Source organism: Prunus mume, linkage group LG5 (genome assembly GCF_029339155.1).
Source record: "Prunus mume cultivar Tortuosa linkage group LG5, ASM2933915v1, whole genome shotgun sequence".
NCBI classification, from domain to species: domain Eukaryota; kingdom Viridiplantae; phylum Streptophyta; class Magnoliopsida; order Rosales; family Rosaceae; genus Prunus; species Prunus mume.
This window is the reverse complement of record NC_142702.1, coordinates 22,614,505-22,639,669: the sequence shown is the minus strand read 5'-3', so window position 1 is coordinate 22,639,669 and position 25,165 is coordinate 22,614,505. Positions and strand designations below refer to the sequence as shown.

The 25,165-nt window shown below is 39.6% G+C and overlaps 6 protein-coding genes across 7 annotated transcripts; 4 read left to right on the top strand and 2 right to left on the bottom strand.

The window, feature by feature from the left end:
• Positions 1 to 253: 253 nt before the first annotated feature.
• Positions 254 to 2,139, top strand: LOC103332199 (Eukaryotic aspartyl protease family protein). The gene has a single exon (XM_016794785.2). The coding sequence runs from the start codon at positions 425 to 427 to the stop codon at positions 1,862 to 1,864; it is 1,440 nt and encodes a 479-aa protein (XP_016650271.2). The 5' UTR covers positions 254 to 424; the 3' UTR covers positions 1,865 to 2,139.
• A 2,364-nt stretch (positions 2,140 to 4,503) lies between these two features.
• Positions 4,504 to 7,296, top strand: LOC103332200 (ENTH/VHS protein). The gene is made up of 2 exons (XM_008234919.3): positions 4,504 to 4,739; positions 5,130 to 7,296. The coding sequence occupies exons 1-2, from the start codon at positions 4,560 to 4,562 to the stop codon at positions 6,885 to 6,887; spliced, it is 1,938 nt and encodes a 645-aa protein (XP_008233141.2). The 5' UTR covers positions 4,504 to 4,559; the 3' UTR covers positions 6,888 to 7,296.
• Positions 7,297 to 9,057: 1,761 nt separating this feature from the next.
• LOC103332202 (Protein with RING/U-box and TRAF-like domain) lies at positions 9,058 to 12,709 on the top strand. Its single transcript, XM_008234920.3, has 4 exons — positions 9,058 to 9,649; positions 10,826 to 11,212; positions 11,627 to 11,957; positions 12,504 to 12,709. Exons 1-4 carry the CDS (start codon positions 9,455 to 9,457, stop codon positions 12,548 to 12,550), a joined length of 960 nt encoding a protein of 319 aa, XP_008233142.1. The 5' UTR covers positions 9,058 to 9,454; the 3' UTR covers positions 12,551 to 12,709.
• A 1,608-nt stretch (positions 12,710 to 14,317) lies between these two features.
• On the bottom strand, positions 14,318 to 15,640 carry LOC103332233 (aspartic proteinase CDR1-like). Its single transcript, XM_008234954.2, has one exon. The coding sequence runs from the start codon at positions 15,638 to 15,640 to the stop codon at positions 14,318 to 14,320; it is 1,323 nt and encodes a 440-aa protein (XP_008233176.2).
• Positions 15,641 to 16,431: 791 nt separating this feature from the next.
• Positions 16,432 to 21,718, top strand: LOC103332203 (uncharacterized). The gene is made up of 6 exons (XM_089052121.1): positions 16,432 to 18,914; positions 19,074 to 19,702; positions 19,979 to 20,188; positions 20,523 to 20,740; positions 20,837 to 20,896; positions 20,983 to 21,718. The coding sequence occupies exons 1-6, from the start codon at positions 16,499 to 16,501 to the stop codon at positions 21,029 to 21,031; spliced, it is 3,582 nt and encodes a 1,193-aa protein (XP_088908247.1). The 5' UTR covers positions 16,432 to 16,498; the 3' UTR covers positions 21,032 to 21,718.
• Positions 21,719 to 21,907: 189 nt separating this feature from the next.
• LOC103332204 (phosphatidylinositol 4-kinase gamma 4-like) lies at positions 21,908 to 24,809 on the bottom strand. 2 transcript variants are annotated; one of them, XM_008234923.2, is made up of 3 exons: positions 24,570 to 24,809; positions 22,776 to 24,429; positions 21,908 to 22,642 (listed from the first exon to the last, which is right to left on the bottom strand). In XM_008234923.2, exons 2-3 carry the CDS (start codon positions 24,159 to 24,161, stop codon positions 22,256 to 22,258), a joined length of 1,773 nt encoding a protein of 590 aa, XP_008233145.2. In that variant the 5' UTR covers positions 24,162 to 24,429; positions 24,570 to 24,809; the 3' UTR covers positions 21,908 to 22,255. The 2 variants fall into 2 exon arrangements, with proteins under 2 accessions (XP_008233145.2, XP_088908248.1); XM_089052122.1 differs by having other exon boundaries at positions 22,776 to 24,750.
• Positions 24,810 to 25,165: the final 356 nt, after the last annotated feature.

The window sequence follows — 25,165 nt, the reverse complement described above, 5'->3', positions numbered from 1 at the left end:
TGGTGTTGAATATTGAATTGGTTCATTTTTTAATTGTATCATTTTAGTACCGATACCATATCGATACTAATTTGGCATACCAATTTTAACAAATCATAATCCAATACTGACCATACCGATTTAAATTTTCGGTATCGGTAGATGCGGATTCAATACTGTACCTTGCTCACCCCTAAAAAAAAGTATTATTATTTTTTTTTATAGTTTTTTTCTTCCTTCATAAATAAACACAATAAACCTGACACTCTGACATCTTTACCCCCAACCAAAAAACTGATTAACTTCAGCCTCTGCAGAACCGCCTTTTTCAGAATTCACACACTCACTCTCACTCTCACTCCAATTATTTATACTCTCCTCTCTCTCCATCGCTGAACTCCATTTCCTCTCTCTCTCTCTCTCTCTCTAAACTCTGCGAACCAAAATGGAAGGGAAAGCAAAACTTGGCCTTCTCTTCTTTTCCCTCACCGCCATTTTCCTCTCTCTCTCCACCGCCCTCGAGCACCAGACCCTCGTCCTCAACCCCCTACCCAACCCATCATCCCTCTCATGGCCCGAATCCGTGTCCGAGACCGTACAACCCGACCCGACAACCAGCACGGACCCGAACACTCTGTCCGTACAGTTGCATCACTTGGACGCCTTGTCCTTCAACAAGACCCCCTCCCAACTCTTCAACCTCCGCCTTCAGCGCGACGCCGTCCGCGTCAAAACCCTAAGCTCCATCGCCGCAGCCGCCGCGTCGCCGAATAGAACAGCCAGAGGCGGTCGCGTACCCGTCACGGGGTTCAGCAGCTCCGTCGTCTCGGGACTCGCGCAGGGCAGCGGCGAGTACTTCACGCGCCTCGGCGTCGGCACGCCTCCCAAATACGTCTACATGGTGCTCGACACCGGAAGCGACGTCGTTTGGCTCCAATGCGCTCCCTGCAAGCGCTGCTATTCCCAGACCGACCCGGTCTTCGACCCTAGGAAATCTGGAACCTTCTCCACCATCCCCTGTGGGTCCCCTCTCTGCCGGAAGCTCGACTCCCCGGGCTGCAAAGCCAGGAAGACCTGCGTCTACCAAGTCTCCTACGGCGACGGTTCGTTCACTTTCGGCGACTTCTCCACCGAAACGCTGACATTTCGAGGCACCAAAGTGGGACGTGTGGCGCTCGGATGTGGTCACGACAACGAGGGCTTGTTCGTCGGTGCGGCGGGGCTTTTGGGCCTCGGCCGGGGGAAGTTATCATTTCCCACCCAGACCGGGGTCCGGTTCAACAAGAAATTCTCCTACTGTCTAGTGGACCGGTCCGCTTCGTCCAAACCGTCTTCCGTCGTCTTCGGTGACTCGGCCGTTTCTCGGACCGCCCGGTTCACTCCGCTCCTCGCGAACCCGAAACTGGACACGTTTTACTACGTCGAGCTCATCGGCATCAGTGTCGGCGGGACACGTGTCCGGGGAATCACGGCGTCGCTTTTCAAGCTCGACCCGGCTGGAAACGGAGGTGTCATTCTCGATTCGGGTACGTCCGTGACCCGCCTGACCCGAGTCGCTTACAATTCTCTCCGTGACGCTTTCCGGGCCGGGACATCGGGTCTGAAGCGGGCGCCCGAATTCTCTCTGTTCGACACGTGTTTCGACTTGTCGGGTAAAAGTGAGGTGAAAGTCCCGACCGTGGTGCTGCATTTCCGAAACGCTGACGTTTCGCTGCCGGCCACCAACTACTTGATCCCCGTGGATAGTAGCGGGAGCTTCTGCTTTGCGTTCGCGGGTACGATGGGCGGGTTGTCGATAATCGGTAACATCCAGCAGCAGGGGTTCCGGGTGGTGTATGACCTGGCAAGCTATCGGGTCGGGTTTGCCCCACGTGGCTGCGCTTGAGTAATTTTGGTAGTGGCGTAATGAGAAACAGAAAAAGCCCTCCATTCCCCGTTTTATTTAAATTTAAATTTTTGCTTTATTTATAAAATCAAAGCGGGAAGAGCAAACCTTCCTTGCATTAGGATTATCATCTGACGATGAAATCAAAGAGTAGGATTTTGAGATGTTTGTGTTGTTTTACTGCTTAATTACAACTTACAAGCTTCACATGTTGTTTCTTGTATTGTATTATCCACTTCAACAATTATTATTTAAATATGCTCATTTTGAATCAATTGTGTTCGTTTGTTATATAAAACCTCATTTGATGCATATGATCAACGATCAGAAATCACTCAGAGATTTACATGGATCATGTAATGGAAGCGTTGTATTGAGGAAGATATTTTTGGAATTTTGGGGTGTTTTGATTGATAACGTGAAGAAAATGAGCAGTGAGTAACAAAAGCGGCCCTCATCATCCCATGATCTAAGAATAGAGGCTCGAGGTGCAAAGTCAAATTAAGCACATGGGCATCCACTGATAGACAAAACACGGTGTCATTTTCTCAATCTTGTCGGTTACCTCACTATACGATCACGTACAACCGGCTTGTCTCTTTGTGACGATATTTCCCTTCTCTCACTTTGTTTGGTTTGGTGTGTGTGCGTATGTGAGAGTTGAGTGCGCTTTCATTTGGAAATTACAATCAATAATAACACACGGCATGGATGGAAAGAGAGTGAAAATTTTTGTCAAAAAAGTTAGTGGCGGTAGGTTTGGATAGGAAAGAGCGAGGCAATTGCCAATTCTCTTCTCTCTCTCTCTCTCTCTCTCTCTCTCTCTTTTAAGATATGCTGTTGGGGTCTAGCTGCAAAACAAAACATTAAAGTTAAAGGTGTGTGTGGGCACAAGTACAGCAATATCCTTTGATGAAATTGCGATTATGAATGCACAACATTGCATCATTGGTTCTCTCGTCACTTTCAAAAATTAGATATTGACCCTACCAATGACGTAGTAATGTTGTTGGCTGAAAATTGTTGTAGTAAATGGCTGGTTTGGTGCCCTCCTAGTTGCATAATTTGGACATGGGTAATGGGTTGAGCTAGTGGGGAAAAACGTATGCAGTGATTGGACAATTGTTCTTACAAAACTCATAAAGTACACACATCACATGATGTGTGTTTTAGGAACAATTGTCGCATAAATCTAGGGCATGTAAGATTCTCTCGAGCTAGTAATATGACAATTGTAGTTCGTAGATGTATGTAGATTCATTAAATATCGACTAGAAAAGTTTTCATTTATAAAATCACTTACAATAATCTTAAATAGTTAATACTTAGTTAAATTCTTGATTGATACTGGCAAGACTAGTAACAGAGTATGAGAAAGTATTCATTTGTAGAAATCACTCACAAGAATCTTAAGTAGTCAATAATTGATTGAATTCTCGATTAATACTGACAAAATTACCAGCTACATATAGGACAAAGCGTCAACTCACAAAAATCTTAAGTAGTTGTACTCAATTGAATTGTTAACTGATGCTAATAAGATGAACGCGTGCATCAAAGCGTTCATTTGTAGAACCATTAACCATTGCTCATCTTAACTTTTCCATTGTCATTCTAATTGCAGCACTAAAGTGTAGCATAAACCATCTAACCAGATAATTTGATCTAGGAAGAGATGGCTAAATAAGAACATATGTATGCACATGGCTTGCTTTTGCTTGAATACCATGGTCCACGGACAATGTTGAGAGATTTCGGACAAGGGTTTTGTATTATTTTGGACCAAATGAGAATTTATGAAGATCTAGAAGAAAAGTGAATGATACTTTATATTTTATTGGTTTTCAGATATTGTTTATTAAATTAGACACGTGGAAGAACAAGAGAGGAACCTACATCCTAATATCCTGTCCCCAACACATGTGTCCATCGGACGTCCATGTGCCATACATCAATGAGTATATGATCCCATCTTTGCTGAGTCAACCAAGTAATCTCCTGCATAAATTACTAAACTATCTAAACCATTTATGAAGAGTAGGACTCCAACTTGGTAAAAGGGAGGAGTTCACTGTCCTAATCAACTGATTTATTTTATAATTGTAAATTATAAATTTTTAAAAACAAAACACCACCTGATACAGCATCAATTCCATGTTCACTTTGATAAATTTTTTAGTGTTAGTCGCACCGTCACGTGGAAAACATATTAAAATTGGAAATACATTGTGGGGATTGGTTTTTTTTGGTTATTGATTTTTTGGGCTTGGATTTGGAATGGGCTATAATCACTAGTTGGCGGTTTCATAGCGGATTTGGTGAAGGAGGCCTATTGTGTTTTAATTATGTACATTCTAAGGAAAAAAAAAATTGAAGTTGAAAATTAGAACAAAATAAATTTTTTACAGTAATTAAAAAATAATTTAATTAATAAGAAATTTTATGAAAAATTTTCTCTTTATATTTTTATTTATTAATATTATTTTTCCTTTTCATTTAATTGGGTTAATTTATCTTCATTTTATTGGGGCCTTTTATAGCAAAGACCCTTTATCTTTTGCGTCCCTCGAAACTTTCAGATTTTGACATTTCACCCCTTCCTTGCTCAGCGCGAAAATACCCCAAAAGACAGACTATATATTATCCTAAAATTTTTGAAAATTCAAAGAAGCTGTCTTTCTCGCTGAATTGAAAAATGGAAGAAGAGGGAGGAGGGAAGGTGAGGGTTTTGATAGAGAAGGCGACGACCTCGACCGAACCAGAGGTAGACCCGCGCCTCCTCAAGGCCATCAAGTCGGTGGTACGCCGCTCGGATTCGGAGCTCCGACTAGCCGCCCATATTCTCATGGATCTTATGAAGCGCGAGCACTCTCAGGTCCTTTGTATTTATATCATTTCTCTTTCTTCGATAAAAGAATTGATCTTTAGTTTCAGTTCTGTGTTTCTGTTTGAAATTTATGTAGTATTTTGGCTAGGGTTTATTTATTTTTACCTTATGTTTGGTTTCGGAGAAAATTTAGAAGGAAAAAATTGCGATTCACAATTCGAGAGGTAGTCAAATTGGATTCTTTTGCCTTTTCATTTTGCTGAAATTTTAAGGAAATAAAGATATAACCTTGGATAGGATGTTATGCTCCATCACTCTGGTATTCAATTTTGTTGGAAATTTTTGTTTGATGTGTGTTAAAATTGTAGGGTTTTATATTGCCTCTGTATGATGATTTTTGGGAGAGAAGAAGTTTTTGCTAAAGTAAAAATTTTGCAGGTCCGGTACCTCACACTTCTTATAATCGATGAGCTTTTTATGAGGTCAAAGCTTTTTAGAACCCTTGTTGTGGAGAGTTTGGATCAGTTATTGACTTTGAGTGTCGGATTTAGGAACAATTCGCCACTCCCAGGTCCGACAAATGTTGCGACTGCTCTGCGTTCGAAGGCAATTGAGTTTTTGGAGAAGTGGAATGGTTCATTTGGGATACATTATAGGCAGATTAGATTAGGATTTGATTACCTTAAAAACACGCTTAAGTATCAATTCCCAAATCTACAGGCAAATGCGGCTCGGCTTCATCAGGAAAGAAGGGAAAGGGAGAGGAAGTCGAAAGAGATCTTATTGAACAAGTTTGAGACTTTGAAAAAGAATTTTGCATCAATCAAGGAAGAAATACAGTCAACGGCTGATGAGATTGGGGAGTGTTTAGAAATTGTACGTGCTAAAGAGGAACGTGAGCTATTGTGTCCTTTAGATGATGAAGATATGGAAGAGTTTCATTCTTATGAGTTCCGGCAGTTGCGCTTACATTCGTTGGAAGAAGCAGATAAAATTCACGAGAACAGTGAAAACAAAGTAGTTTTTGATGCACTGAGAGAGCTTTACAAGCTATTGGTAATGAAGCATTTGGTTGCAGTGCAAGAATGGATCTCTGTTCTTGTAAGGGTTGAACTGACTGATAACAGGGCCAGAGATTCCTATTTGAAGGAGTTCATTGATATCCGGAATCATATTCAATCAGTGAAGAGGAAGTGTGAAGAATCGGGTTGTGCTATTCCAAACACTACAAATCATGAAGAAGAAGATTTTTGGGAGGAAGGCAAGATTGGATCAATTGAGAGTAAGAGGTCTAGTATTCCCAATAACAGAACTGAAGATTCAGTGGCATCAACTTCCAAGGAGGTACTGGACAGAGTTCCTGAATGCCATGCTAATGAGAGAGATGGCAATAAAAGGCTCAGTCGTAAAGATGGAGCAACCAATTCAGACCCTTTGAGGAGTAAGCTTTTGGCTGAAGCTCCAGAGGTGAATTGGGGCTCTTATTTGGACAACTGGGGTTCAAAGAGGGATGTATTGGCTAACCATCGGGGATTGGAGCTTGAAAGTCATTGGGGCAGGGTGGATCAGGACGCAGTTATTCCAGCAGAAAAGATTGCGGAATTAAATCTTCAGACTACTCTATACAAAGAACAGCAGGTTGAAATTCAACCATGCCGAGCTCCTCTAAGCAAAGGAGAACTTTGTCAGAGAAGAGATTTGAGAACTTGCCCATTTCATGGACCTATTATACCCAGAGATGATGAGGGAAAGCCACTCAATCAGAACCCTTCAAAAGATGAGAAAACTCCTGATTTAGGCACTGATATAGTTGAACAGTTAGCGAAACAAGCCGTGAAGAATGTTCGTGAGAAAGATAAAGAGTTGGCAAGGAAGAGAGAAATAGATAAAAAGTCACTGAAGCGTGCAAAGCTTGCAAAAATACGAGAACACAATGAAGCAGTTTTACGTGATGCTGCAATGGCTTCAACTTCTAGATCTGCGGATATTGGAGAAGATTGGGTGGCAACTAATTGTGAGAACCGATCATCCAGAAACAAAAAGAAAGCCCTTGCCTCAATGCTGCAGAAGAAAGAGACCCCAAAAGACAGATTAGCTCAGAGGCTTTTAAATACTCGTGCAAGTGCTGCCACTGTAAGACAGCTTACATTGGGTGAGGATGCAAATTACAGAGAAGCCTTCCCGAATCAGTGGTAACCGGACACTTTCTTTCTGTTCTTGTGGTCTAATTGAGAGAATTAATAGCCTGATCGAAAAATGAGCAGTTGGTGGTGCAATGCAATGGGATAGACCAGATTCCACTTTCCTGTCTACTGAAGAGTGTTACTGATTGATTCGTTTGGTTTTTGTAAATCATGTTTTGCCGGTTTTGTAACATATGTTAATTTTTCGTAATTTAATTCTTTCGAAATGTATGCATAAAAGGGAGGTGAATAAATAAGAAGTGGGAAGTAATTGCAAAAGGTGGGGGAAAGGCGTCTGAATCTCCATATTCTGCTACTCTCATCATCACCTTGTAAGTTTTGTTGCTTCCTTTGGCTGTTGTTGAATCATTGACAATTACAGCTATATAAGAATATGTTAAGTGTCACGGTTGCCTTGTTCAGTTTGGTTATGCTATCCACTGACAAAGAATCATAACAAAAGAGATAAGGCTGAATAGCTAAACTTTAGGTTTCAATTTCAACTACTTTTTAGATGGCTACTTGTGGCACAAAATGACGCATTAATGTTAGTAACGTTGGGATCAAGTCATCTTTTATGCTATTATTAATGTTACTTTTTAAAACCATGATGTGCATCATGCATTTGTCTTATCCCATGACCGGAAGTAACAAATAAAGAAGTTCCTAGAGATGATGTGAAGTGAGGTAAACATTCTGAGAGAAGCATTTCTAAATGCTTTCTAGCCAAATAATTCGAGATATTGCGTTGTCCGACTATGAATCAGAACTGTTGATTAGGTGAAATAGATAATTTTTATTAAAATGATATGTCCTAAATAATATAATAAATTTTGATTTGATAACGTCATGAATGCTTATGAAACTAGAGACGTCCAAGTCACCTTTGCCTCGCTAGGTTTTTATTTATGTTTTTCAAATGGGAAGTAAACATCATTGCTTTGCTATCAAGAAATTTGTACAAAAAATAATCACAAAGTGGTGTGTGAGTGTGTGTCCCCCGTGCAAGATACGTTGGATTCTCTTAAGTAAAAGAAAGATTCAACTTAAAATGTAAATGACTTAATTGCTTGAAGGCATAACTAATGGTATCCATGGTGTAGCTGTTAAATTCACCACCCTTGAATTATTAGGCACATTCTGGAGGAGTAATTCTTTTGTTCACACTTTGAATTTGAAGATAGATGTTGAACGAGTAAAGGGCATAGCTTCTACGTGTAAGCCCTGTTTGAATTGAGGTAAAGCCTATATTCAACGATCACAGATCCTTGTTTTTTTTTTCTCTGTGTTGCTATTGTATACATGTTCAGAAGTGCATATTTTCATGTTTTCATTTGCCTTCATTAAAAATAAAAGAAAACTATTCATGCTTTTTGAACGTTCGAATTATTCGGTTTATACCAACTAACTCTTAATCTAGTGGTATATTTTTTCTCAATGTTAAAAGAGGTCTGAAGATCAAATAACCCCTTCCATGAATCAAAGAAAGAAATACTCTTTCCATGAAAAACATCATTTTTAATCCTTAAGTATATAATATCAAACTAGCTCTTAACCTAGTGAACCAGCAGAGTTGTGCTTAGGAATTTAACCCAGAACATTCCAATCCAGATCTCAACATATCCAAAACCACGTAACCAACAGACAAGGTGAAACTTGTGTCGACCTAAGGATTGTGAAAAATCCCCCAAAGTCAAACTTTTCTTGCTATCACAAAGAAGGGTCCAACTTTCCTACCTCAACAAAATGTGAAAACAATCTGATCATACCAAAACCTACCTATAAATTTATAGTAAAAATGGCTCCAGGCAAGTGTGCAGGTTTTGTAAGGATAAAATAGGACCCACATTTGGGAAAAAAATAAAATAAAATGAGGACCCACCTTGGGACAGATGGTAAGCATATCCCCTCATCATAATTGGTTATTAATAAAAAATAAAAATAAAAACAATAATGTGCATCACATACAGCAGAGAGGCATCTCATTCTCTCTCCCCCAACTCACAAAGAAAACTGGTTAAAACAAAGCCCAATAATTACACAGTAACAAAACAACAGCTAATAACCAAAATCAAAAAGTTAAAAAAAAAAAAAAAAACCCTAATTAACCGACATTCCCCACTCTTTTATTAACCAATCAAATTGCCATGGAAAAACCCTTAACTGAATCTTTTCTTCAGAACATGAAACCCGTCTGATGGTAATCAGACGGTTGATATTATCTGGACGGTGACCCATCTCTTTCTCTCTCTCTCTCTCTCTCTCTTCTCTCTCTCTCTATCTGTAAAACCAACGAAGAAAAAGCACCCCTTTTGAGGAAAAATATTTTTTTGTTTCTTATTATACACACAGCAATCGAAAATTTCCCGTTTTCCTACCATTTCCTTGTTCAATTTTGTAGAATTGCGTATAGACGGATCATACCCATCTGTCAAGAATCGAAAGATTTGATGTTTTCTTTCTCTTCTTTCGTCATCTTTCGCTTTGTACAGTAGCAATCATATCATATACATTGCCCAAATTTTGATTTCTTTTTTGCCTTCCAAATTCTTTTTTGGGGTTTTGGTTTCCCCTGCATGAATGGAATCAGATGGCATTGAAAGTGTGACATCTTTGGATTTGATGGACGAGGATGAGATCCATGGCCGTCCTCACCACTTTGTTTCAGTTCCAAAACCTCACAACAATAGCATTAACATTCCCGGCACCACCAGTGTCCATGAACTTCTTGAATGCCCTGTTTGCACCAATTCAATGTACCCTCCAATCCATCAGGTTCGCCTTTATTTGCATTTTGCTCAATGGTTTATTTTCTGCTTTTGCCTCTCTTGGTTTGTTCAATTTTCTTGCAATGAGTAGGTATATTTTTATTTGTGAGTGGCTGGTTTTTGAAGATTTTGAATTTTTGTGGTGCAGTTGAACTGGCTTGGTTTGGGGTTAAGGCTGGAAGGCTGTATTAATTTGATTATTTGTTTGTGGGATTTAATTCTATGGGGGGATTTTGTTTCTGGGGTTTAGGTTTGTAAGTTTTTTGGATTGGACAGTGAGGGAACAGAGGGTAGAAGATAGTATTAGTTTCTGATATTTGTTATAAAGCAGAGTTGTAATTGGAATCCTATAATTTGTTTAGCCAAACAACAATTTACAACAATGCTCTAGTTTGGTTTGACTTTGTTTTGTGATAAAGTGATCAGCATCAAAGGTTTTGAATATTTAGTTCAATTGAAGTGTGTTTCTGGAGTTCATAGTAACGGGAAGCATAGAGTACAAAAGTCAACAGATTTCATTGAAAGATCGTGTCTATGTGTTGGGATACCTGGGCTTGGTGAGCATATAGTTGAGGATATGTATCACTTGGTTTGGAAAGGGAATACTAACAATTAGGAGCTTTGGTAATTTGGATGAAGAGATTGAGTATTACCAGGTGGCCAAGGGAATACCTGGGGTTGTTGAATATGTTGTTCGGAACATGTTTACCACTTGGTTTGTGAAGTGAAGAATATTACCAGGTGGCCGAGAATGGTTTATTTCTGGAATATTTCTGGAATGTTTGTTTGAATTTGTGGAGTGCTCTTAAATCATATGGAGTAGAGACCTATGTACTCTCTCTCTCCATGTACTGCGACATCTCTCACGGCTGTATAGGTTCACATGACATTTTTTTAAAGGTGTAAACCATCTTATGTGTTTCATTTTAAGTGTTGTGACATGTGTTTGAAGATGTGAGTTTTCTGAGTTCCAGATGCGTCTTCCTTTAGTTTGAATGAGTAGTTACCTTATATCTTGGATATTGTGCTTATTGAAATCAAGGGTTGCTCAATGAATCACCACCTTTAGATTTATTTGGAATGGCTAAGCATGGGCAATGTTCTAATATGTAGCTGCTTGTAAAATTCATTTTTGATTGGTTGACCATTATGGTTTATAAATCTAAAACTTTTATTTCTGCAGTGTCACAATGGGCATACCCTTTGCTCCACCTGTAAAACAAGGGTCCATAACCGGTGCCCAACTTGTAGACAAGAGCTTGGTGACATAAGGTGCCTAGCACTGGAAAAGGTTGCTGAATCTCTTGAACTGCCTTGCAAGTACTGCTCTCTTGGGTGCCCTGAGATCTTCCCCTATTACAGTAAACTTAAACACGAGGCTGTCTGCAACTTCAGGCCATACAACTGTCCATATGCTGGATCCGATTGCTCTGCTGTTGGGGATATTCCATTCCTTGTTACTCATCTACGGGATGATCACAAAGTGGACATGCATTCTGGATGCACTTTTAACCATCGTTATGTCAAGTCTAATCCTCGTGAAGTAGAAAATGCCACGTGGATGTTAACTGTAAGTATATATGTATTGCGACTGTAAATGAAAAGTTGACAAGGTAGAATTTGATGAATAGAAACCTTATTAATGCTTAGTTGGTTTACACTAGATTTTGACTTGAGCTGTCTCTTTCTTGACAAGAATTGGATCCATTATTAGGTAGAGGTTGCATAAATCAAGAAACCCTGAGTTCTCAATATGGGGGCATTAGTGTTAAGTTACTGCAGGAATTGCATTATGAACCGTTGAAAATATTCTCATTTTAGCTTATTGGTTCAACTTTCCCTATTAAGATGGGACTATGGCAATCATGGGACCGTTGATATCAATATTTGAAACTAGATGAATTATGACTATGTTGCAGATTCAAGATTTATGCTTTGATCTTTATGATAGCAAAGTAATTGTCTTATTTTTCAACCTTGATAGGTCTTCCACTGTTTTGGTCAGTACTTTTGTCTCCATTTTGAAGCATTCCAGCTTGGTATGGGTCCTGTTTACATGGCATTTCTCCGGTTCATGGGTGATGAAACAGAAGCTCGGAACTACACCTACAGCCTGGAGGTTGGAGGAAATGGCCGAAAGCTCATTTGGGAGGGCAATCCAAGAAGCATAAGGGATAGCCACAAGAAGGTTAGAGACAGCCATGATGGCCTCATAATACAGCGCAACATGGCACTTTTCTTCTCTGGAGGGGATAGGAAAGAGCTGAAGCTGCGAGTCACAGGACGGATATGGAAGGAACAGCAGAACCCAGAAGGTGGTACCTGCATACCTCTATGTAGTTAGCCTGGTTGGATATCTTTTTATCTCATCTGTGTGCTAAACATTATCTTAATGTTATTAGTGAATGCAGATGTTAAAGGATTCTTTCATTGATTTAAAATGTTATTCTGGAAGCTTTAGTTTCTATATCTGTTATGCTTCCAGATATAATCTTAGCTGAAATACGAAACTTCTGTCATTGATGGAGTTTTAGTTACAATCTGCGATTAGCATAAGATTAACCAACAGAGTGGTTGCCTATAATTTCTAACAAAAACTCTGCTCAATGACATAACATAAAAGCAAGGCTTCATGCCATTGCAGTTTAACTTGAGTTATAAAGCAGTGGCTGAGACACAGAAGTAGGTCCTATGCTCAATCTTGTAAAGGAAAAACCAAGGGAAAATTATCCGGATACGAATCTTGGCTGGCGGTTCTCTTTAGTTCCTAAGTTTTAAACTAGGCCTTTGTTTTCAGGGGCTAAATTTTAAGCTAAGCCTTTGTCCCCTCAACCTTGATAAGTGTTTTTACACATTTGCAGGGGCTAAAGTTTGTGAAGTACCACGTATCATTTGTGGTTTAAATTGAGTGATAAAGCAGTGGGGTGAGACAGGTAGATCCTGGGGTATCTGTTTCTTTACTTGGTAAATTCTTCAAATATTTATCATTGTCAAATACATATAAAACAGTAAACTTTTATTCCAGAATGTACATTACTCAACAGGAAATTACTCCTTGTCTTTGGCATTGCTTGACTTTTCTTTTTAATACAAAGCTCAATTTTGAATCAAATGAAACCTAAATAATGAAAATAATAGAAAAGCATGCTCCATCTTTGTTTGCTATGAGTTGGAGACGAGTGAAGATAAGATATGAAATCTTCAAGTCTCCAGCCCTCAACCGGATCAGAGACAACGACCACTCAATCTTGCATCTGTGGTGGTTTCCATCATGGCCGTTGATGATGAATGCTTGCACTGCTGTAGCATGTGGTTGTTGCCAATGATCTCGTAGCTCAAACAACTGTTTGATGTGATCCATCATCAGTATCTTCTCTTTGATCCACATGATCATCAGAAGATGATGGTACTGTGCAGTAGCGGCTCAGACCAGGTTGGCAAAGGACTTGTATCTACCAAGAGAGCCAAACTTCTGCTGTGTTGATGCTGCAAAGCAAGACCCTGAAATATATATGTATTGTCTGTTGTAAGGTTTCAGTTTGATTCTTTTTTTCTGTGAAAACTTAAACTCATCACCTACCAACCACAAAAGGTTCTTCAGTCCCGAAAGAGACCATAAAAAAATCGAGGTAGAATTGGCCATTCAATCTTGTAAACTAATCGAGACTGAAATTAGAAAATGCTGATATCTTCCAGATTCTGATGGTAGGGAATGAGCTTATGATCTTTGGTTGTGATTATTCGTTCTTCATATTATATAATAAAACTATAGATGACGTCTAACTATTTGTTCGTCCCTCCAACATTAACCTAATTGTACCAAAATTTTAAGCTTAGTCGCAGTTATTGGTATCATTTGGGCTTGTCCAATACATGTCCCCGTATTTTTTATTTTCCAGACATATACTCATTACTCTATAAATTTATGCGTAAAATCCAATTTTAAATTTAAATGACTAGTATGATATAAGAGATCATAGTATTCCTATGTTTTTACATCGTTGCCGCCAGACTTCATATTTTATTTATAATTTATTTCTAGCATTTCATTAACTGCCACAATTGTAATTAATACTTCCTATTAATAGTATATCAATCACCCCATTTCTTTTAGTACACAATAATTTATAGAAAATATAGATACACAATAATTTTTAAAAATAAATAGGTACACAATAATTTATAGAAAATATAGATACACAATAATTTATATATATATAAAATAGGTAGATTATTATCCACCAAAAAACTAGGTACAATAAATGAAATCCAAGTTCTAAAATAGGTAGATTATTATCGAGCTTAATAAGGTAACTTAATGAGTTGGATTCTAGTCATGGGTTTTTACTTGTAAAAATTGGGTATTATTTATAGGAACAAAAAGTAAAGGGTTGCAGGTAAGGTAAGTTGAATTTGAAGGGTATAAGCTAAATTTATTATTTAATTTTTGGTAACATGGCGATCCCAAGAAGAAAAACTAACAAAAAAACACTTCGAAGCAAAACCCGACTTAAGCTATCATCATCCAAAATATGCTCAAGAGAAGAAGGCACAACATCAAAACTATGCAAACCCAAAGATAACTAGGTTTGATTTCCCCCCCTCCCCCAATATATCTCGCTTGTATCATTAAAATAAAAAAAAGAGTTCCTAAAACCAGACTGCCCTATTGATTTTATTGGCAGTCAGTATACTTCAAGGACACAATGTTGTTGTTGAAGTCAAACCCAACATTAGCGTTCCTGTGCTGGTACAACCCAAAGATATTAAAATTTCCAACACTCTCTCTTATGGCCAAGCAGAAGTGTCCCTGAGAATTCCTGATCCAACTGTTTCCCGCGGCCAGAGGAAAATCCAGCCTCGTGAAATGGAACACGATTTCCGGCGTCGTCTCTAGTTTAAACCTATCATCATCGTAGCAAAATGGATAGAGCTTATCCGAATCTTCTACCGGCTTGAATTCCGACAAAGCATCCAGCACCGCTTGCTTCACTGCACCAAAACCCTCCGGTGCAATCAAAGTAAAAGACGTGCCGGAATCCATGATCACGCCGCCGTCTCCCTCCGGCGTCATGTCAAAAACCGACCTCGGAATGTTGAGCCTGGCGCCGTCGACGCTGATGCCTTCTAGACTCAGATAGTACAAGCCACCTTTGCCGCTCAGCATAGGTGTTTGAGTATTCTCCTCGGTGATCACCGCCGGGAGCCCGATTTTCACAGAGCTCCGGTTGCCTTTGTCCTCCGATGGGATGCAATACGACACGTGGCGAAACCCAATCTGCCCGACCAGGGAAGAAGGTTCTCTGCTGAGACCTACAACTCCTGGGCTATAGTCTTCCACGGGGTCTAGATTGTAGTGGCCGCATCCAATTACCATGTTCGATAAGTTGACGTTGCCGCTTAACCCGTCGTCTTCAAGCATTAGGGTTTCTGTGGCGATATCTCCTTCTGTTAATGATCCGTCTTGATACCCTATCCTGTACTTGCATTCACCATCTTCAGTGCATGAGGTGTATGCGGTTGTGCTGCATTCGACAGAGCCGCACTTGACCTTTTGGTAGCTTTCAGACTTTGCAGGATCGTATATTGGTATGGTTTGCATGTAACATTTCTGGCAGGGCTCGCACTGCATCCAGATCAAGGAGCTGCCCGTGTCGAAGATGCCAAAGGTGTCCACTCTCGGGGTGCCGATTTTGTACTGCATGATGAAGTCTCCGTGGCCCTGGCCAAGGGTTGCACTGATGAGGCTGCTGCCCCATTTGTTACCGGCCGACGACATAAGGCGGTTGAAGTAGTTTTGTCGGGCTATGGTTCTGCGGCGAGCTGATTGCACAAGATGAGCACGTGTGGCCGCGGGGTTGTAGAGCGGGGATTCGGGGGAGTCGCGGTGGATGAGACGTGCAGCGAACCCTTGGATAGGAGAAGACATGGAGTGAGGGATGGTGGTGATGATTAAAATTAGGGCAATGAGGGAGAATATGAGTGTTGATGATGCCATGGCTTGCTTCTTTGTTTGGAGGGCTAGAACTTGAGAGGTTGAATGTTTATAGGGTGGTGGGATTTACGATTTGTGGTTTTGGTGTAACCTTAAAAGAATAATACTAAATGTGTAGTATATATATGGTATGACATGACCGGATGTGATTGCATGTTATTTAGATAAATATATGTAGTAAATCGGGAATGTAAATCTTTGTGTATTCCATGTCAGTAATAAAGAAAATTATTACTCTCTACTTTCCTATTGTATGGTCAACTAAAATCCACCTTTTATCTTTCTTTTATTATTCCATTATTTTTTTTACAACATACCTTTTTATTGAGTCTACACCTGCAATCATACACACCAAATTTGCTAATATCGAATTCTTTAAGTCGTATATATTAAAATTTGCTTATGTATAAAGTAAAGTTGCCGAAAATAAATTCAAAAAAATATAAAATTTAGTGTCCTTGCTCAATTTATAAAACGGAAAAAAAAAACACTAACTGATACCTGTCAAGTATTGACAAGAATGATAAAACAACACTAACTGATACGTGTCAAGTATTGACAAGAATGATAATGGGGTATACATTGAGTTAAAATGATGAGCAAAAATACTATCCACTTTTAATACAAACAATTGGATTGGATTACTCGAACTAGATTTATCAGAACACCATAAGTCTTAGGGGTGTAGTTGAATGAAAATTTTGCAATTAGAACGACTTATTTTGTAGTGTCGTTCTCCTTGGAACGACAGGTAGATTATATATCAACTACCGACGAGCAAAGTGCTCAAAAACCTCCCCACAATCTCCGCAAAGCTCTGAATGAGAGTTGCTCTATGTAGCCTCCTCTCTATCTTCATCCATGGAGGTTTTTTATTCTTCAACCCCAACCAACCGCAAAATTCTCTCTCTAAATTCACCTTTCCCTACCAATTTTCCCGCCAAGTCTTGGAACAAGAAAAACCCATGTAGATACAACATTCCCAGCTTCGGGTTCCACAAAAACCCATCATTTTCGATCTATTTACTCTCATGTCATAGCACAAAGTTTCGAGCTTTAGCACACTTTGGTCGACCCATGAGCCGAAGAAATTCGCTGAGGAAGAAGCTCATTGACGAGCAAAAGGTGAACCAGATTTCCGTTCCTTTAAACCCAAGTTCTGATTTTCAGTTTTTGAATAATAATTTTGATGATACCGTGAGTCCCTTAGAGAAAGTGAACTACGATAGTGTGAAAGAGAGTGAATTTAGTAATGAGGTTGTTGCTGATGATAGTAGTGTAGCTGAAACGAGTAGTGTAAAAGAACCAAATGCAAAAAGCCTTGGTGATTCTGTTTTGTTGAGTAAATTGGATAGTTGGATGGAGCAGTATAAGAGAGATACCGAGTATTGGGGTATTGGTTCTGGTCATATTTTTACTGTTAATCAAGATTCTGATGGTAATGTGAAAGTGGTTTCGGTTAATGAGGATGAAATCTTGAGAAGAAGCCGAGTTGAGAGACTGGAATTGGAGGACTCGGCAGAGGTGAACTTGAAAATTTTGCAAGCAGAGAGTTTGGCTAGAGAGATGGAGAGTGGGAAAAATGTGATTGCGAGGAATAGTTCAGTAGCCAAGTTTGTTGTTGAGGGTGAGGACTCGGGTTTTATGAAGGGAATTCGGGGTTTTAGTTTTCGACCAGAGTTCTTGCCAAAGATATCTAGATTTGGGAGACTGGTGTTGTATGGTTTCATTGCATTGTGGGCATTGAAGAAGTTATTCACTTTCGGAAATAAAGAAGAACGATACTCAGAGTTGGATAAGGAAATGATGAGGAGAAAGATAAAATCAAGAAAGGAGAAAGAGATGTTAGAGAAGGGCAGCGTGGAAGTTGTTCAAGCATCTTCAGAATTGCCACTGGGTCCCTTTAAAAAGCCTAGCATTGATAAGCAAGAACTTATGAAGGCTATTATGAGAGAAAACTTGTCAAATGGCAACCTGGCCTTGCAAGATTCTTCAACTTCCACGATTGTTGCCGAAAATACTGATTTTGATGATAAAGTTCAGGAAATCAGAAATATGGCCAGGCAAGCGCGTGAAATTGAGGGTAGGGAACATTCTTTGGTTGGTACGGATAGAAAAGAAATTCAGACTGTGAATGATGAAATATCAGATGAAACTGTGAATGACAAACTTTCAGATGAAATTGTGCATGATGAAATTTTGGATGAAATCAAAGTTGTCAAACAGCATGAAGAAGAGGGAGCAAATACTCTGACCAACCGTTTAAATGGAGATTGCAGACAAACTAAGGGTAGTGGTGATACTGCATCTCTTGAAAAGTTAGACTGTGCTAAGGATGGGGACATTCAAACTTCTAGTATTCCGCATATAGAAGTTTCAGATGATAGGCAAAGCACTAACCAGGATGTAAGTGGCAGTGAACATAATTTACACTTAACAGATGATTCTCCTTTTAGGGAGTCCAACAAGCCCAAAAATAGTTATATCCAAGTAAAACCAAGGGTCATAAGGTCTGTGAAAGAAGCTAGGGAGTACCTATCTAAAACCCGTGACAAAATAAAGCTTAATGAAGAGCCCCAGTTTGAACCTGTCACAGGAAGTGATGCTCTTGTACGGCTACAAAGTGATGAAGACTCTGGCAACAATGTGAGTCAGGGACCGGTCATGGTTAATAATATATTTGCACCTGAAGTTCCAGACAGAGCATCAGATTCTCCATCTATGGAAAATGCATGTGAACATTGTGATCTGAAGGATAAGAAATTTGATGATAAAAAGATTGATAAACCTGATGAAACTGAGAAAAGATACATCAGGGACGATGTTCAAAAGCAACAGGTTTCTTTAGATCATGAAAGTAATGACAGTGATTCAATTACAGAGCCATCTGTAAAATATGAGAACTGGATGGAGGAAAACTTCAATGAATTTGAACCTATAGCTAAGAAGATTGGAGTTGGTTTTAGAGATAATTACATGGTTTCAAGAGAAAAGGGAGATCAACAATCAAGTATGAGTTCTGACATGACACATCTTGGGTCTAATGAAGAAGATGACAGTGAACTTGAATGGATGAAAGATGACAGTCTCAGGGAAATTGTTCTTCAAGTCCGAGAAAATGAGTTGGGAGGGCGGGATCCGTTTTATATGATGGATGCTGAAGATAAGGATGCATTCTTCAAGGGTCTTGAGAAGAAAGTTGAGAAAGAGAATAAAAAGCTGTCGAAACTGCACGAGTGGCTCCACTCAAACATTGAAAATCTCGATTATGGTGCAGGTAATTAATCTTTCTTAGGCTCATATATATTGATCCACTTTTCATCATAGAGGCAGATATAGATTTTTTAATTTTTTTTTAAAAAAATATGATTGCATAAACATGAGATTTCTGATTTCAAAGTGCTTGGGCTAATAAAAACTTTTGCTTTCCATGTAGAGGGTATCAGCTTGTATGATCCACCAGAAAAAATTATACCACGATGGAAAGGTCCCCCTTTAGAAAAGAGTCCAGAGTTCTTGAATTATTTCCAAGAGCAGCGCAACGCAATTTTTGCTGGAAATGATGGGATTTCAGTGAAAAAAGATGAGCAGAACATTCTTCAGAAATCAACAGAATCCCAATCCCATGAGAATATTGCCACTTCTTCCGTAGTCAGTGACCCAAATAAGAAGGATAATAGAAATTCAAAGATATTTATAGAAGGGAGTGATGGTTCTGTCAGAGCTGGCAAAAAATCAGGGAAGGAGTTTTGGCAACACACAAAAAAATGGTCCCGGGGGTTTTTGGAATCCTACAATGCAGAGACCGACCCAGAAATTAAAGCCACAATGAGGGACATGGGGAAGGGTTTGGATCGATGGATCACAGAAAAAGAAATACAGGAAGCTGCTGATCTGATGAACAACATGCCTGAAAAAAACAAGAAATTCATGGAAAAGAAACTCAGCAAGCTTAAAAGAGAGATGGAATTGTTTGGCCCACAAGCTGTAGTGAGCAAATACCGTGAATATGCAGAAGATAAGAAAGAAGATTACTTGTGGTGGTTAGATCTTCCTTACGTGCTGGTAAAGCTATACATGCGTTTCGACTTTTCTGCTATTTTTTGTTTTAGCTTGATTTACATTGTTAGTTCTTTTCCTGATAGTTTATGTTTTTGGAGTTTACTGGTTCTAACACACGGCATCAAAAGTTCCAGGAGGTCCTGGGTTTCAAACATCTCATCCTTATCCCCAACTATTTGTTTTATAACCATCCATCTTGATTTTTAGTTTTATGTTAGATATTTTCCCAGATTATACAGAAAATACCAACCAATATTTAATTCTCTCTTGATTTCCCAGTGCATCGAGTTGTACACAGTTGATAATGAAGAACAAAGGATAGGATTTTACTCATTGGAGATGGCTGCAGATCTTGAATTGGAACCAAAGCCGTATCATGTTATTGCTTTCGAGGACACGAATGATTGCAAAAATCTTGGTTATATCATCCAGGCTCAAATGGATATGTTTGGGAATGGCCATGCCTTTGTTGTTGCCCAGCCACCTAAGGTAAATAATGCGGAATTTACGTTTTCAAGCAGATCATCATTTTTCAGTTGCAGTTGTTGGAAACTGCCATGCAATTTATGGTCTTAGTAAATTATCATATCCAAAGAGAGGCCACTTAGGTGGAACATCCCTGATTCTTGCTTTCCACATACGTGACTTGTAATGTTTTTCCTTTTAAGTCAAGAGACTCAAGATCTGGTGCTCTATGACTTCCATATATTACTCACTGCTGGTTTATTGTGCTCTTTCTATCTAGTTGTTTTTAGTCCAATTTTTCTTGATCTGTTGAGGTGCTTGACGTATTTATCTGAACCGTCTCTTATCTCCCCTCAAGGATGTTTTTCGGGAAGCCAGAGCAAATGGCTTCGGTGTAACTGTCATTAGGAAAGGAGAGGTTCAGCTCAACGTGGACCAAACTTTGGAAGAAGTGGAGGAACAGATCACTGAGATCGGGAGCAAAATATACCATGATAAGATCATGCAGGAGCGTTCTATGGACATAAGCTCGTTGATGAAGGGCGTGTTTGGTTTCAGCGGCAAACCTACTAAGAGGTAGTTTCATAATTTACCTGGCATGTGGCGGACAAAAATCATTGCATTCTTTTTCGTGGTAGTCACGGTTTGTATCTTGGTTCGTCTTGATTTCAGAACAAGATCAAAGAGAACGATGAAGACTGCAATTGGATTCGGTGGCAAACCCGCTAAGAGGTAAATTCCGTGTGCGTTGCTTTATCTTTGTGTTCTATTTTCGTCAAAGGCACATTTCTTACGTCTTCTTGTTTGATTGATTGCAGAAAAAGATCAAAGCAGACGCTGAAGAAGCCTAGCAAGAAAGAAAGGTGATGCTTGTTCATACATACTCCGAGAGACAGCGATAATCGACCATATGACCAGTTCATGGTAATGGAGGCTTTGGATGTGTACTCCACGTTCTTACGCAAATGCCGGGCAAACTCTCTGAAAGCATTCGGAGATCCATGACTTGGTGCAAGCCATTGACCTTTCAAGCCACCTTTTAACCCGAGTCATTGTGGCAAGAAACTGCATCTGTTTGGTGGTAGCAAAGAGTATAAAGCCGCTACTGCCCCTGATTCATTTGCATTCTGTCTCACCCAAGGCTGGAGGTGGATTGCAGTTCAGCAAGCTCTCAATTCCCTGCTTGTGTGCGGCTGTTGAAGATTTGGTTTGTGGTGTACCATAACAGGTTCCAGCACCTCACCATGGTCACTTTCTCCGGGAAGCCAGACAAAACAAATTAATTCTGGAGACATATCCGTGCAGTTGCTCTGTGGATTGTGGGAGCTCATCGTAGGAACTGGGAACTGATATTCCCTTGAACTCCTTGTATTTAAGATATTAGTTTCAATGTTTGCTTTTTAATGTGTGAATAATATCCAACCTTCGATGTATTTTGTTCTTGTAATACTGTAATTTATAGTATATTCAACATGCAAGCAGAATCATCGGCTTTGTTTCTTAAATGAAATTCAATTATTATTTCCTGGCCAAAAAGTTCCAGGAGGACTGAAATTCGAGACACTGGTTCCTTCCCTCCACTAGTTTTGAGGAAAATTCAACATATATTCCGCAATATCTGATGGCTCACTAAAACCAAAATCAATCGGATTGTATTTCTGTAATACCTTTAGGCCAACAAATTCACACTTATTTACTGCCCTATTAGTTGTTGTACATGTATCAAAATTTGGTTGTTGTACATGTATCAAAATGAAATTTCTATTATCAATACAAATTTGAGGTGCAATTACAAAAGCATGAGAAATTATCTCGAAATGAATCATGACCTCCGCTACAGGTCAAACAGAAGGGATTTTGTTCTACAATGGAAAAACAAATACGGAATGGACTTTGGTCTACAATGGAAAAACAAAGACGAAATAGATTTTGGTCTACAATGAAAAAACAAAGACGAAATTCTTGAAGAAGTAAAGGTTTGTATGGGCAAGAGGAGATCTAGTCGGCCTGCCACACAAACAAATGTACGTCAATCACATGACATATACACTTATATACCTATGTTCACCACATGATCCAGTAGCATTATCATCAAGAAGGTGATCTAGAGATCTCATCAAGGCGACAATCCATGATTTCGGATATAGTCTCAAGAAAAGCATCTTCGCTTGAATCTGGAAGCACAGAATCCTCCGCTTCTTGCACTATCTCCTCAATGATGGATTCCTTGTTCAAGGTCTTCCTGCACATTATGCTTCCTATGGCAAAGGGAGAGAGCCGCCTCTCTACCCCTTTCTTCAGAAGCATAGTTGAAATGCGAAGTGTTCGAGCACATTTAGGTGTCATGTCCCATCCATAGAACTTCAAAAGGGCGATATCTTCCTCTGCATCCAGTGATTTTATGTAATCAATGACCTCATCGGCATACGGCTTGCGTGCTTGTGGCCAGTACAGCCAGTCAAATGTAATGTCTTCAAACTGCAGGAACAACAAAAATAAAATCAGCGACAAATTAACACACATAAACAAAACAAAAATAAATGTCAAACACAGCAACAAAACACATAAAATCACTCAGTTAAGCAAAAAATGAAGCAAAGGCAGTACGTACACTTTCGGGCAAGCAGTACCCGTGATCAATTGGAATCAGCACAGTCTGCCCACCTTCACTCTCCTTGCTCAGCAAAATATTTCCAGCATGCCTATCCGCATTTGCCAATCTAATATCCAAAACAGAAATTTTATGGACTTCCTCAACTGGGAAAGTGGCAGGCCCCATGTCCTCGCAACTTCCATTGCTCTCCATGAACTTCTGCAAGGACCCAATCTTGACAATTGCATCCTCGGGATGGTTGAATGCACTATGAAAGCACTTGACCATAAATGTTGGGGGGACCCCAGCAAAGCCCTTTGCATTACCAAACAGCATGCGATGCCCACCCTCTGGGTGATCCAAAAGGTAAGCTGCAACTTCCCTGAATGCTCCTTCTCCAACTCTTGTTCCCTTTTTCAATCCTTCCCCATCAAGTGACAATGGAAGCCCCCTTGGATTGTTTAGAGCCATAGGCTCCTCATCAATCGGCTTAAAAACAGATACATACTTTTGCCCTGTTGAGTCAAGCATAAAATACGCTCCTCCTGTACCCTCCATGGACCTGATTGGATAACTCCCATTATCTAATCCGTTAGATGTTTCACTAACCATATCCCAAATCAGGGATGGTAATTTAATCTTGGGGTTAACAATGAAAGGCTCGAACAAAAAATCCCTGTCAGGAGGTTTTCTTGGCACAACTTCTTCATTAACTTCATAACCTCTCCTAAAGTCTTGCTCACCGACATCATATTGTCGCTTCACATTATCTCCATCAACTTCATAACTTTTCCCATCATTCAAATGTGATGCCACAACAGACAATTCAAAGTTCTTCTCAACTGGTCTGGCCCGAACTTTTGCTGACTTCCGAATCAACAAATGTAAGACAGCATCATTATGTTTACATATGTCATCAATAAGTCTCTGATCCTCGAGTAGTTTTCCATCACACACAACTTCTTGCTCTTCTAGATCAACAAACTCTTTACTCTTCTTGGCGATCTTTTGTTTCACATACCCAACATCCTTACCACGTTCCACGTGGAAAGTAAATTCTTTCCCACAAGTAGTTCGAACATTGATCTCCTGAAGGTCAGAAAGCCTAAGAACCAAATGTAAAACATTTCCATCTGTTACCCCATATTCCCGGAGTATGGAATCGCTCCTAGCCAGTTCCCTACCTCCACAAACTAACTTCTGCTTCTTAGCAACAAACCCTTTATAGGTTTGGATCCTAAACTTAACTGACTCAATAGAGTCAGATTTCAAAACACTCATGGGAGTAGTTGATCCAGAATCAGAGAGAAATATCAGAATCGACTCATTTGATGACAGACACGATTGCGAAATCATGGGCTCACTATGAGCCGGTGTAAGAGCAGCAATACCGGCCGACGACATTTTGCTCTTAATTTGAAAAGTTCCAAGAAAGTCAAAAGCTCTTCAAACCAATGCAGAACTTTCAAACCCTACGAAAATTTCACAACTTTACAAGAATGCAGCCATTCCGAATCCTAAATTCACCACCTGATTGCTACCCAGATGATCAAACAAACCCTAGATTCAATATTCACAAACTATACAGCAAAAGGAACAAACTTGAATACCCCTCCCCCTCCAAAACAAAGGGGAAAAAGCAACCCAGGCAGAAACACTATAAATTCATCACCTGGGAATAAAAAAAACACAAAGCGAGCACCCAGAAACCAATTGGCAAATCAAAAACCCAGTAGCGAGGGTTACAGCACCATTGCCAAAAATCCAAAAAAAAAAAAGTAAAAAATTATCAACAAAGATTTCGATTCTTACCAAGAAGGAAGAACCGAAGAAGTGAAGGGTGCTCGATTAGGATTTGTCGTATAGCAGCTAAGGTCCGTAATTTTGAAAGACAACAGGAGAGATGGACAAGAAGAGACAGAGAGAGAAGACGCGTGTAGCCGCCTGAGATATGCGTACTGGAGGGGTGAGGGGTTGAATTTTGACGACGATTGAGCATTTATTATTTCCATTAATTTTAATTGCCGTAAGGAACATTCTCAGAAGCTACACGACAGCTTTTAGAGTGCTGACCAAGTTAACAGGATGTGGTGGGAAAAGTTAAAACACTGAATTACGTGTGTTGACCAATCTGGGGTTGCCACGTGTATGTGAGTAATGATGGTTTGATTATGCTAATTAAGATTTTCTAAAACGGACCGGGTAAAATTAGGAACTATACCTTTGAATTCTTTGGAATTAGAAGTAGGAAAGTTGGATAGCCAACCCCCGCTGCAAGCTGGTCTTGCACTGAGCATGGGCCAGGCCAGCCATCACTGGCATTTTTAAAAATGAAAAAAAAATTTATCTTAAAAAAAAAAAAAAAAAGGCTTTTTGAAAAAATAAAATAATTAACTTTTGTTAAAGGT